At 41.3% G+C, this 13,815-nt stretch overlaps 1 protein-coding gene across 1 annotated transcript in view; it reads right to left on the bottom strand.

Moving 5' to 3' along the window:
* Positions 1-13,815, bottom strand: part of SRP54 (signal recognition particle 54) — a 141,061-nt gene that overhangs the window by 93,956 nt on the left and 33,290 nt on the right. Inside the window, exons 4-7 of the mRNA XM_029598953.1 lie at positions 4,563-4,647; positions 3,144-3,248; positions 2,224-2,290; positions 2,060-2,117 (exon numbers count right to left, since the gene is read on the bottom strand). Coding sequence (XP_029454813.1) covers positions 2,060-2,117; positions 2,224-2,290; positions 3,144-3,248; positions 4,563-4,647 — 315 coding nt within the window. The remainder of the gene's footprint in view (positions 1-2,059; positions 2,118-2,223; positions 2,291-3,143; positions 3,249-4,562; positions 4,648-13,815) is intronic.

Here is a 13,815-nt window from a genome sequence, read left to right as displayed (position 1 = left end):
GAGTTTTAAAATAAAGGGTGATTCAGATGAACTGAACCAAATCACAGTAAAACTGGAAAATGTAGTAGCCTAGATTGACAAACTGAAGAGTAGCACATAGCCTGGACCAAATGACATACACCCCAGGGTTATAAAAACTCCAAAATAAAATTTAAAATCTATTACTAGTAATTTATAACCCATCATTAAAATCATCCATTGTACGTGAAGACTGGAAGGTGGCTACTATAACCCCAATATTTAAAGAGGGCTTCAGGGGTGATCCAGGAAATTATAGATCAGTAAGGCTGACTTCAGTGCTGAGAAAAATTGTGAACTGTCTATTTTCTGTGATTTTGTTCTTTAGAATAGACATGATTTCATGGGACACAGCCAGCATGGATTTACCCAAGAGAAGTTTTGCATTACAAATCTGCTACAGTTTTTTGAAGAGGGTGTAGTGTATTTGGATTTTCAGATTGCCAAACACAAAGTCCCACATGAGAAAATTAAAAAGTCATGGGATAGGAGACAATGCACTTTTGTGGATTGTAAACTGGTTAAAAGATAGGAAACAGAGTAGGATTAAATGGTCAGTTTTTTCAGTGGATAGATGTAAATAATGGAGTGCCTCAGTGATCTGTACTAGGACCGGCGCTTTTTAATATATTTATAAATGATCTAGAAAGAGTACGATGAGTGAGTTGATCAAATTTGCAGATGATACAAAATTATTCAGAGTAGTTAAATCACAAGCGGATTGTGATAAATTGCAGGAGGACCTTGCGAGACTGGAAGATTGAGCATCCAAATGGCAGATGAATTTTCATGTGGACAAGTGCAAGGTGATATATATAGGGAAAAACAACACATGCTGTAGTTACATGATGTTAGGTTTCATGTTAGCAGTTACCATGCAGGAAAAAAGATCTAGGCATCATAGTGGATAATATATTGAAGTTGTCGGCTCAGTATGCTGCACTAGTCAAAAATCAATGTTAGGAATTATTAGGAAGGGGATGGTCAATAAAACAGAGAATGTCATAAAGCCTCTATCACTCCATGCTGAGACCACACCTTGAATACGGTGTTCAATTCTAGTCGCCATTTCTCAAAAAAAAAAAAAAAAAAAAAGATATAGATGCACTAGAAAAAGACAAACAAAATGATAAATGGGATGGAACACCTCCCCCATGAGGCAAAGCTAAAGAGATTAGGGTTTTTCAGCTTGGAGAAGAGACAGCTGAGGAAGGATTTGATAGAGGTTTACAAAATCAGGACTAGAACAGGTAAATGTGAATCGGTTGTTTACTCTCAGATAATAGGACTAGGGGGCACTCCATGAAATTAGCAAGTAACACATTTAAAACAAATCAGAAAAAACTCTCTCTCTCTCAATGCACAATTAAGTACTGGAATTTGTTGCCAGAGAATGTGGTTAAGAGAGTTAGCTGGGTTTAAAAGAAGGGTTGGACAAGTTCCTGGATGAGTCTAGTCAAGTTGTCTTAGGGAATAGTCTTTGCTTATTACAGTCATTAGTAGCATGTTATCTAATGTTTGGATAGTTGCCAGTTACTTGTATCCTGGATAAGCCATTGTTGGAAATGGGATGCTGGGCTTGACAGACCCTCAGTCTGACCCAATAATGCAACTTCTTGTTTTAAAATAAATTTTACGATTCTGGTTCCATTAATGGAGTTCGGAGTTTGAACCCTGTTTTAGGTTCCTGACAGATCAGTGGGACAAAGCGTGTTAAGCACCAAGTACAGCTCTTATGACATCAGTTGGCCACCCAAAAGGTCACAGTGGAAGCAAATATAGACTTCTGCTTTCTTAGCAAATGAAGTTGCTGTAGCATTTCAACATGTGCAGGAGGAGAGAAGACTGCTCTCTCAGGTGTGGTACTCCATAACTGGGAGAAAGTTTAAGGCATTAACTCACCGGCAATGTGGGAAATAAAGATGAAAAAACTCCAGGATTTGGAAGAATAAGAGAAAAAGGCATTGGGTATAAGAAGTACAATTTATAAAATTATGTACAAAACACAGTTTTGGACAACTACTCAAAGAAGTGTACACACCTGCCATAAAATGGAATTCTTGCTTTTGTTGCATTCTGTTTCAGCTGATCAAAGGCACCTGTAACATGAGGAGATGGCATTACAGAACCATCTGCGGCTGTCTGCTCACAGAATGCCAGAGAAAAGAAGCGCACTTAGAACAAGAAAAACAAGGAAGACTTCACCTGCTCTGAACGTATCCGCACATATCAAACACGTCTTCCAGCCCTTTCTTTGGTAATAGTATGCCAGCTGTCAAAAAGATCAAAAGTAATTAGAGGACCACCAAGCAAATTTAATTCAGTACCAAGAGGAAGAGGAGGAAATAAGACAAAATTAAGTGGGATACAAAACCTCTGGTCTCAGACTGAATTAGCAAACCTTGAGACTTATCATACTTGCTTATGCATTACAGTGTAGCTTGGGACAACTGAACCAATCATCTAAAACTGCAGACAGTGTAAAAAGTTTATCTTGTGCTGTGCTTTAATCAACAATTTAGGAATGCTACTGCGATTACCTTTTTTTTTCTTTCAAATTCTATCCCAAGTCTTACTGCATTATCAAAGTAAACAGAATGATTCGAATACTAGACACTCAGGAGGTAAACAGCTGTAACTGTGAGGGACTTTAAACACAGAACCCCTCCCCATGTACGAATGCATGTAAAGAGAGCAAAACAGAGAAAAAAATGCACATGCATTAAAGTCTCTCTGCTTCAAGTTGCAAGCCTCACTCATTCTGTTTGGGGATCCACTACTGCCACAATTTACCTGTAAACCAACAGAAGAGCTCCAAAATACAGAGCAAACTAAAAGTAGTAAACAAATTATTGAAGCATTTAAGGTTTTAAGCTCCTTGTGTTCCTCACTTAATTTGTTGGTTATGCTAATGACAAAGTCCCCTCATAAAACTACACTGTAGAATTGTCTTTCCTATTTGGTAAAAATTCCCTACTTCAAACTTCTTTCCACCCTGCCACAGCAGAAAAGGTTCCAAAGATTCAGTGTCCTTTCTATTACTTCTAAGGCTCCAGGTCTAGTCAATAAATATAAAGGCTTCAGTTACTGGAAAAAAAACAAAAAACAAACACTATAGAAATTACCTTTGAACATGTCGTGGTTTTACCACTTCCCTGCAACCCCACAAACATGATGATGTTCTGTTTTCCTTTTGTAGGTGTCCAAGCTTTCACCCCTGGATCCACCAGCTGCAACATAGAACAACACACACAAGAAAGGTTCAAGTTGGAGCATCAATGGATCATTTTAGGTATATAAGAAGCTATGTGAATTTTCCCTGAACAATACTGGAAGAGACTCAAAGCAAGACAAGGCATGGGGCACACCGCAAAAGTTGTGTTTGTGCACCAGCTCAATACTCTTGGTTGTTGATACACTTGAGTTGAGGAAAGGCAAGCATCAGAACATAGACATAAAAGGGACATAAAATTGTTTAGAAATTAAAAACAGTCCATAAACAGGGAAATAGTACACCAGTAAAAGCAAAATTTAGTCAGTTTGGAAGAATCCAGTTTTCCCAGTGCAATACAGTCATAAAGGCCTTTGGTAATTAAATCCTATCATTGCCACTACTCATTTTGTGAGCATCTGATTACTGGCACTCCCAAGTCTTATTATGGAATTTTACACAGATTAGATTCTGTGTCCCTCACGTCAGTTTTATTGTACAATACAGTTATATCTGCCTCGTTAAAACAGAGAATCCAGGCTTTTGATTCCCCTTATTTGGGATTAATTTCCTTGTTAACATCAACAAAAAATTACACAAAGAAGAAAGGGCTAGGAAAGAGTAAAAAAGCTTTAAAAACTGCAAGTAATTTCTTTTACACAGAAATATTTTGATTTTCAGAAAAAACCCCGAGTTTAGTTGGAATTTAAAAAAAAAAATAAATTTCAAGGGTTAGTTTAATGGCTTAATGCTATACACTGACATACAGGGTCCCTGGAGCTTCCACTCCCTGTCTGGGGCTGGGAATGCTGTGACTGCAACTTTCAGAGACCTGGGGAAAGAATTCATGGTCATGACTTAAAGATGACACCTAGTGGTCAGATTCAAAGCCCATGATTAGACGATTCTAAAAGGCACCCTTATGCTCAGGTTTGTTACTGCAATGACCAGACTAGATATGTTGGAAAGGGGAACATAAAATAGTGGGAAAAACCCTGCAAAGTTTTAGATAAAAAGGTTCATGCAACAGATCCCAGCCCTGGTTCCGATTCAGTTGTATGCACAAAGTAGGAGGAGGAGGAAACTGCTAGATCAAAATAAAAAAAATAAAAAAGTCCTAACCCCATTTAGTACTTTATTAACTGAAACAATCATCTTCTTATTTATTTTATTTTTATTTATTTATTTATTTTAAATTTTTATATACCGAGGTTCTTATAGAGACTACAAATCACTCCGGTTTACATATAACGATAAACTGCCCAACAGAGATAAGGGGCTTCTTAAAAGCAGACATACAGTTGGGTAGGTATAACTCATGGAGCCTTGGTACCTTGACAAGTTCTTTAAAGACAGCATGCTGAATCATTTTCCTTTTGTTAAGTCCAGAGGCCATCTCTTCCAGATCAATAGCAGACCTAAAATCAAACAAAACATCCTGAAGAAATGAAGGACAGTATACAGCATTGTAATGTAACAGTAGAGAAAAGCTCCTTTAGTGCACAATCCAGCAGAGACAATCAATGGCAATGCAACTTTAGTAATCTCTCATATAATAATGAATAGTGTTAATCACTATTTTACCCCACAGACATTTTTGCTTCTATGCCATTTTGTGAGTATACCAACACATTCAGGGTATGTTTAAAAAAAAAAAAAAAAGGTAATACACAGATGCTGAAGCCACTGAAGCCTTCATCTTATGCAGATCAAAATCCCCTAACAAGCATCTCATCAGGGATTATTGCTCATGTAAATGATAAAATGCATTTTATAATAAAAACAGCCTTAGAAATCCTTCATGCCATGTTTGTAAAAGGTGCCAACAAACTGCATGGGTCAGAATGTTATTAGAAACCTAGGACAGAATACTTTTTTTTTTTATAAATCATTTGTTTTATAATTCAGTCCATTTTATTACAGATATTTTTTGCGGTGTGCAAACTACAACCTTTTTTCGTGTAAAGATTTTTTTTCTTTAATAATCGTGTGCATAAGAGGTTAGGAAAGAGAAGTAAAGTGCCAGTTGATCTAACAGTCCTCACAGGTTAACCACCACCTCCAATCACTGAACCAAGGGATCATAGTCTGTGTATCATGGGCAGTATGTTTTAATTTAATCTGACCATTTTTAATTCACTTTCCTAGTCTAGACACTACAAGGCAAAGCACAAAGACTTTTTTTTTTTTTTTTAAATCTAAAAAGAGTGATAAACTACATGTATTACAGATCTGTGATTAGAAGAGGGACCCAGGATAGCTGCCACTGATTAGAAGCAGGACATTGGAGCTCCCTGCTTTTCCAATTCTTGATATTGATTTTCTTGTTTTTCCTGCATCACTGGGAAACAGAAAGGGACAGTAAGAGGTAGAGGTTTAGCCATATCCTCACCTGTGCTTCAACAAACAACGCAGCCTGAATTTTCAGCCATGAAGTTGCAGCCACAGAGTCCAGCTTGGCAGGTCTTGGGACGACAAGCCCGTTGAAAACTGAGGTCCCACTCAGCCCCAACCACCACCCTACACCGAAGCCTCCTGGATTTGAAGCACTCGGCAGAGGTTAGCCAACACTTCTTGTGCCTTGTCGAGCCTTAGCCAGGTTATCTGATGGTGTCTCTCAAACTCTTCCTTTGCCTGTTACACCTGGATTGGAGTCGGGAGAGGAAGTTTGCCATTAACTAGCATGGGTGCAACTGCTGGCCTCTTTGGAATGGCGTCCGACGCTGCTGTAGAGGGTGTGCTGAACTTAGAGGCACATATTCCAGGCTCTGTTGAGGTTGTCGGAGCTATGAATATTCTCCAGGTGACATTTCCCCTTAAAAAGCCAGCTGAAGTTACAAAATATATAGCCTTTGGAATGCAGTTTTAGCTTTGGAAAAATCAAGTTCTGCGCTAGTCATTGTCTCTGTGGATATTCATTCTAGAATATATTTCCAAGATATTAAACGGATCAAACTTGAAAATAAAGTGACTTCCGTTGAGACTGAGATTAAACATTTTAAAAAAAAGGTACTCAAGAGACTGATTAAAGATCATAATTTGCTTCACATGTGTGGAAAATTTACAGAATACAACTAGGTTCCTGAACCTCTATATTTTGAATTTTCCTGTGATAAGATTGATGTCTTCTCTGGATTTGTTTAAATCCTACCTTAAGGAGGTTTTGCAAATCCCATAAGATTATTTTGTTAATGGGGGAAAAACTTTCTATCTTCCAAAAAAGTGTGGTGAAGGAGGAGTAGAACCTGGTGGAATTCAGGAAATATCTTCTGCTAGCCTGAATGTCTGATCTTCTTGAGACATAAGAGGAAGAAGTTCTCTAGAATAATACTTTTAGAGTCATTTATATTTTTCCTCAAGATCGTAATAACATTCTGTCTCTACTTCTGTAATTGCCAAGTCTTCTTTACAAGGACAAACATTTTGCATTTTTCCTGATCTCTCCTGCTCCACACAGGAGCATAGGAAAAAAAATTCTTGATTAATGCATCCTGAGGTTTTGTCTATTTGTGCTACATGTGTTGTACAGTATTCCCTGCAAACGTTTTATTTATTCTCATTAGAAATGTGTTTTCTTTGATCCTGTGCAATTAAGAGTTTTTCTGGATTCTAAGAGGGAAGATGGAACTTAATCATTTGGTAAAGAAGTGTAGTTTAAATTCATGGCTTGATCCCTAATCATGTTGGCAGTCTTATTCTTTTGGGTTTTTTTCCTGTTATACATAGGTCTAGTTTCCATTGACCTTTTCTGGTTATTCCCCCCTCCCCCCCAGAAGTTGTGGTGTAAGGAAGGATTGCATATCATTACCTTATTTTTCCTCTCATTTACTTCATTGATTATATATCCTGTATTTCCTTTTTCAAGTATTGTACATATTTGAAATTGAAAACTGAATACAGAGAATGTTTAAAAAAAAGAGCTACATGTATTTACAACAGCATATAAAGTTCCAACAAGCCACTATAAATTAAACAGTTACAATGACCAACATCTATAACAAACATAAAAAGATATAAACTTCCCACAGGTTGCCACTGAGGGAATATGCAGATTAAACAGCTTTAAACCAGAGAGAAATTTCCACCTCTGCAGTGCCCAAGAGTCATAACAGGAAAATAGTTAACTAAAGAGCGTTTCCCAGACCTCTCCTGGAGACATGCCTAGCCAGTTGGGCTTTCAGGATATCCATAATAAATATGCTGGACATTGCGTATGCAAATCTCATGCATATTTCACTCAGATCATGAAAACTTTACTTATTGAATGTGTGGAGAGAACTCCACGTCGCAGCCTTGCAGATCTTCTCCATGAGAAGTGCTCGCAAGTGGGCCATCAACGCTGCCATGGCTCTGACAGAACGAGCCTCGCCAGGATCCAAGATGTACTCCCGCCTGCTAGCCAATTGGATAGTGTCTGTTTGGTAACGGTAATTCCCAACCTAGTTCTATCAAAAGAAACAAAAAGTTGGATGGACTGTATATGCTTCTGTCCGCTCCAGACAGAAAGCTAAGGCTTGCTTGCAGTCTAAACCATGCAGTGCTCATTCGCCTTAGTGCAAATGGGGCCTGGGAAAGAATATTGGCAAGACGATGGACTGGTTAAGAAGTAAGTCTGTCACCACCTTAGGAAGGAACTTGGGATGCATGCACAAGACCACCCTGTCATGATAAAAAACTTAGTGTAAAGTGGATAAGTCACTAAGGCCTGGAGCTCACTAACCCTGCGTACGGAGGTGATTGCCACCAAAAATATGACATTCCAGGTCAGGTACTTCAGGTCACAGGAGTGCAGCGGCTCAAGAGGAGCTTTCATCAGCTGAGCTAATATGTTAAGGTCCCAAGACACAGCAGGAAGCCTCAGGGGAGGCTTCAACTGAAGCAGGCACCGCATGAATCGTACAACTACATGCTGTATGGAGATGGGTATATCATCTACACCAGTGGTCCCCAACCTTTTTTGCACCAGGGACCGGCTTCAAGCAAGACCATTTTTCCATGGCCCGGCAGGGGCGGGGCTTTGGTCATATGGGGGCGGGGTTATGGAGGGGGTTGGATTTTAGTGCATACTTATCATTTAATTATGACATTTATAATGTGAATTTGACTCAACTCACCATAGGTTCTCACATGCATGGCACACTGACCCATGATCGTCATGGGGCTAGATGTAAAAGTACAGTTTGCATCCACGGGAACCCCCCTGACCCACAATAATGGATGTAAAGCAGAATTATGACATTCCCCATACAACTCACCCTACAAAAAAGATATTCTGGTTCTGGTGACATCTCAGTAACAGCAACTCAAACTCCTTCTACTTCCAAGCTCAATAGCCCTACTTATGAAAAGACAGCAGTTTACCACCAATGCATGTCCTCTTGAGAAAACACAACAAATAAGACAGATACAAATGCTCACATGCTAGCAAAATATCTCATCTCGGTAACAGACACAGAACCGACCTAACATACTCCCAGGATCTGTAGTAATGCACATAAACTAATCCGCACACAGTTACACCTGTATTATGGAATACACTCAAACAGGAGCAACCCTATCTATGAAAAGGCAACACTACAAATATTAAATCAGGTCCTAAAAACAGAACTAGCAAGCAGCTATAGATCCCCACACAGAAATAATTGTAAAACTATACTAATAAGCAGAATAAATGTTTCAAAACAGCTATGAACAGAATAACATCCAACAATTAAAAACTCATAAAAACTATTAAACATTCTCCAAACACCAATAAAATATTTCAAAAAAGCAGACATCACACAATTAAAATGGCAGTCAAGAAAAATAAACTTAAAAAGCCACCTTTACTTACCCCCTCCAGCAGCTCTCCTACTCCCCTTCCCTGCAGGCCGTGGTACACACCAGAAGCAGCAGTAGAAGCTAAGCTCTATACTTATGGTCCTCTTCCTTAGTGCCCATGTCTCTCACACACACACCATACCAGACATGCCCCCATGACCAGTTTCTGTCTCTCACACACCAATCATCTCCCAAACAGTCTTTGGCACACACACACACCAGTCACCTTCCTGAATAGTTTCTCTCATGCCATACACACACACACAGGCTTCCCACTCCCGTGTTCTACTTACATATATGGGCTTCTCACTCATAATCACTTTCTCTGTCTCTCACACACACACACATACACACACTCACCAGTCTCTCTCTCACACACACACACACATGTCTCTCACTCCCATGTTCTCTTTCAGATATACAGGCTTCTCCCTCCCATGCTGTGTCTCACACACACCCAGGTTTCTCACTCCAATGCTCACTCTTCACATGCACAGGCTTCTCATTCCCACAATCACTTTCTCTCTGTTACACACACACCAATCTCTCTCATTTCCATGCTCACTCTCCACATGCACAGGCTTCTCATTCCCTGAATCACATTCTCTCACATTCACACACACCAATCTTTTTCTCTCACACACACCGTCACCTTACCAAGCAGTCTCTCTCTCTCATGCATGCACATTCACCCAGGTTTCTCACTCCCATGCTTTCTTTCACACACATCCCCCCCCCCCCCCAACACCAGGCTTCTTACTCCCATGCTCTCTCACATACCCAGATTTCTCACTTCCATGCCTTTTCTCTCTCTCACACACACACACACCAGTCACCTCCCTGACTGTCTCACACTCTCACATACACATCAGTCATCTCCCTGAGCAATCACTTTCATTGTCTCTCACATACACACACGCATCAGCTCCCTGACCAGTCAATCACACACAGGCTGGCTGGCTGCTTCTCTCTCTCTCACTCACTTCCTCCCCCCCCCCCCCCCCCACCGAGCACAAATGGGAGCTGCAGCAGCCCCTGCAGGCCAAGAAAGAAGAATCCCATCGGCCGCAGGACGCTCATGCTGCTGACTCCTTTCTCAATTACCGGCTGCTTCAACTGCTCGGGGACCGATGCTGCAGCCGCCGCTGCTACTTTTCCACGCGGCGCTTTCTCCTTCCAGCGTACCACTTCCTGTTCCGGGTCACGGGAGGGCAGGCGCGAGAAGAAGAAAAAACCAGCCACGGGTGCACAGCTTCTTTTAGCACCGCTGCCGTTCCCACTGGGCTTGAACGTGCTGCCAGCCCGGCGGCAACGGCAGCGGGAGAGACCGGGAGCGCGCGACACACCTGCCGGTGCTTGGCGGCACCGCGGACCGGCAAAAAACTCCCACAGCCCGGTCCGCAGACCGGTGGTTGGGGACCCCTTGATCTACACCATGGTGGTATGTGCCAAGTGCACTGAGATGAACTCTAACAGAGTTGGTTTTTAAGCCAGCTTCCGATAGGTGTAGAAGGTAATCAAGCAGTTTTTGTGTGGGGGAAGAAGAACAAATCTAGTGTCTTCTGCTCACATCACAAGGAAAGCTTCCTTCACTTCAGTCCATAGGACATTCTAGTGGAAGGATTTCTAGAAGCCACCAAGACCAGATTCACATCCTCTGAGAGATCAAGTGGTTGCAGTATTAACCTCTCAACATCCAGGTCATGAGCAACAGAGCCTGGAGATTGGGATGTCGCAGCCTGCCTCGATCTTGCGTGATGAGATCTGGGGAAGTCCCCAGACTGTTGAGTCTCCGGATGGACAACTCCTGTAGGAGTGGAAACCAGAGCTGTCTCAGCCAATAAGGAGCTATGAAAATAATAGTTTTCTTGTCTTCGCGAAGCTTCAAAAGAGTCTTCGCCACTAGGAGAATTGGAGGATAGGCAAACAGAAGACCCTTGCCCCATTTTCCTGGAAAAAAAAAAAAAAAAATGAATATGCCACACACTAAAAGGAAAGCTTGCATACGGGAAATTACCTCTACCCCGGAGCGGGATTCTTGTCAACCAAGGATCGACGAGGTCTTTACTAAAACGCCGATAGACAGCCCGGATGCCGACGTCGCTGGAGCCGGTAAGGAGCAGCTACCGAGCTCCCTGACCCTGGAAATATCATTAAGCCCGGGCACACCAATAATACCGGAACCACCACGGGATACCCCGAGGATATGCCGAACGTGGACAGACCGCGAGAGTCGCAGGAAATTGTTGACAACTTCTTAACGGCAGCGGGCGACCAGAGAACGCAAAGCTGTTCCGATTCTTTGGAGAACCATGGGAAACTGGGTTCCAGGAGCCTTGATAACCAGGAGAAACAATCAACCCCAGAACAACATAGGAGAAGTGGACCCTGAAATAGCAGTGGTGCCAGGAACTGTGAGTAATAACAATATTACACTATTTACCGCCACTCCAGCTCTCGCGCCCTCTTTAGAAGAAATAAGAAATATCTTGATATCAATGCAGAAGTCGATTAACACCTTAACTGTTACAGTTCAAGAAGCCATTACCAAAGTGCAGTTAATGGATGAAAAAGTAGTAACAATGGAAAAACAACTAAAAACAACTGATGGGAAAGTAAGAGAGATCGAAGATATCAATTTATCTTGATAAAATCTGAAAAAATGATAGAAAACAAGATGGAAATTCTTGAAAACCAGTCTAAGAGGGCAAATTTGAGGATTCTAAATTTTCCTAAAACCAAGTTATCCTCTCCAATGGAGTTATTTAAAAGCTATCTTTTAAATATTTTGAAATTCTCATCAAGTTCACTACCAGTAATATCCATGATGTATTATTTACCTGTGAGACAACCCTTGGAGAATGGTACATCCCAACAGGAAAAGAAAGAGGACACAGATTTGGACTAGACTGATTTTTTGGAAAAATCTTTTGAGGCGGATATAAATCAAGAGCTACGCTATTGGTGCAATTTTCCTATATATCTGAAAGGGACAATGTGTTAAGACATTATTTCAGGTTTCAAAAGTTAAAATTTCATGGGCAAGCAATCCAAATTTTCCCTGATATTGCGAGGATAACCCAAATAAAGAGGAAGAAATTTTTGGTAATGAGAGGGGAGGTGGTAGATAGAGGGGTAAAATTTGTTTTACATTTTACGTGTCGCTGCATTTTGTTTTGCGGAGATATCAAATATATTTTTAATGACCCAGAACAACTTAGGTCATATTTAAACGATAGATCTAGTTCTTGAGATTCTCTTTAAGGTATTGGTAATAAGGAGAGTAAGATGTGCCCTTACAGCCATAGCATATTTAGTAATTGTATTTCCTTTAAGTATCTGCTTATGTTTCTATTCTTAGTCTCCGCTCTTTTCTTTATTTAAATTCAATGTGTATCACAATCAGATTGTATATTTTGATGTGGGATTCTTAAGAAATGTATGTTTCTGAAATGTTATTTTTCCAATCTGTATTGTGTATAGTTCACATTGTAATATTACTATTATAAATGTAAAAATGCAATAAAATTAAAAAAAAAAAAAAAGACGACCCTTGCCCCAAGGAAAGGCGCCAGAGGCTGATTTGCTTTCTGACCTGTACAGGGAGCAGAATTGAGCACCTTGCTGTTGCAAGGGGATGCAAATAGATCCATGTCTGGGCTCCCCCAGAGACGGAATATCCGTTTGAAATCCCTCGGTCCAGGGACCACTTGTAGGGTCTGAAAGCACGACTCAGTCTCTCCACTACCATGTTCTCCATATAAGCCAGGTGTACACGGTCCTGAGCACCATCCCATGGGACAGGGCCCATGACCAGACCTGGACGCTTCCTGACACAGAAGGTACGATCCCATGCCTCCCTACATGTTGACATACCACATCACCACCTGGTTGTCAGTTTGGATCAGGACAACTTTGTTGGACAGCAGATATCTGAAATCCCATAGCGCGTATCCGACTGGCTGAAGCTCCAGGAAGTTGATTTGACAACAGCTTTTCTGAGCAGACCAGAGACCCTGGGTGTTGAGCCCACCTACAGGAGCTCCCCAGCCCAGGGTGGACACATCCATGGTTAGACAATTTGGGTAGGATGTCTTTGATCTTCCGGTCCAGATTTTAAAGTACCTGCCACCAGGACAACAAGTCCCGGAGGGGCGAGGTGACTGACCGCCCTCTGACGTGGCAGGAAAGCCTTGGTCTAAGCCGTGTCTAATAGGGCTCCTATGAAATCCAATTGAACAGACAGGCTGAGATGGGACTTTGGGTAGTTTATGAACCCTAGCGACTCCAAAATCTGGATGGTCAAGCACATGGACCTGACGGCCCCTGCCTGAAATGTGCTCTTGACCAGCCAATCATCTAGATAAGGGAAAAACGTGCACCCCCAGCCTGCAGAGTTGTGTTGCCACAACCCTCGTATTTTGTGAAAACTCGTGGAGCGGATGCTAGCCCAAATGGCAACAATACTGGAAGCACTGTTTTCCCCACCACAAATCGGAGATACTTCCAGTAACTGGGGAAGATCTTGATACATGAGTACACATCTTTTAGATCAAGGGCGCATAGCCAGTCCCCTTTTTGCAAAAGGGGTATCAAGGTGCCCATGAAAACCATCTTGAACTTTTCTTAGAAAAGTGTTCAAGACCCTTAGGGTCTAGGATGGGATGGAGTCCTGGGTTTTTTTTTTTAATTAGGTAGTACCTGGAGTAAATTTCTTGCCCTCTTTGCCTTGGTGGAACAGACTCGACCGGTCTGGCTGTTAAGAG

This window comes from Rhinatrema bivittatum, chromosome 4 (assembly GCF_901001135.1).
Source record: "Rhinatrema bivittatum chromosome 4, aRhiBiv1.1, whole genome shotgun sequence".
Lineage (NCBI taxonomy): Eukaryota > Metazoa > Chordata > Amphibia > Gymnophiona > Rhinatrematidae > Rhinatrema > Rhinatrema bivittatum.
The sequence above is the reverse complement of the archived record's forward strand: the minus strand, read 5'-3'. Positions and strand labels throughout refer to the sequence as shown.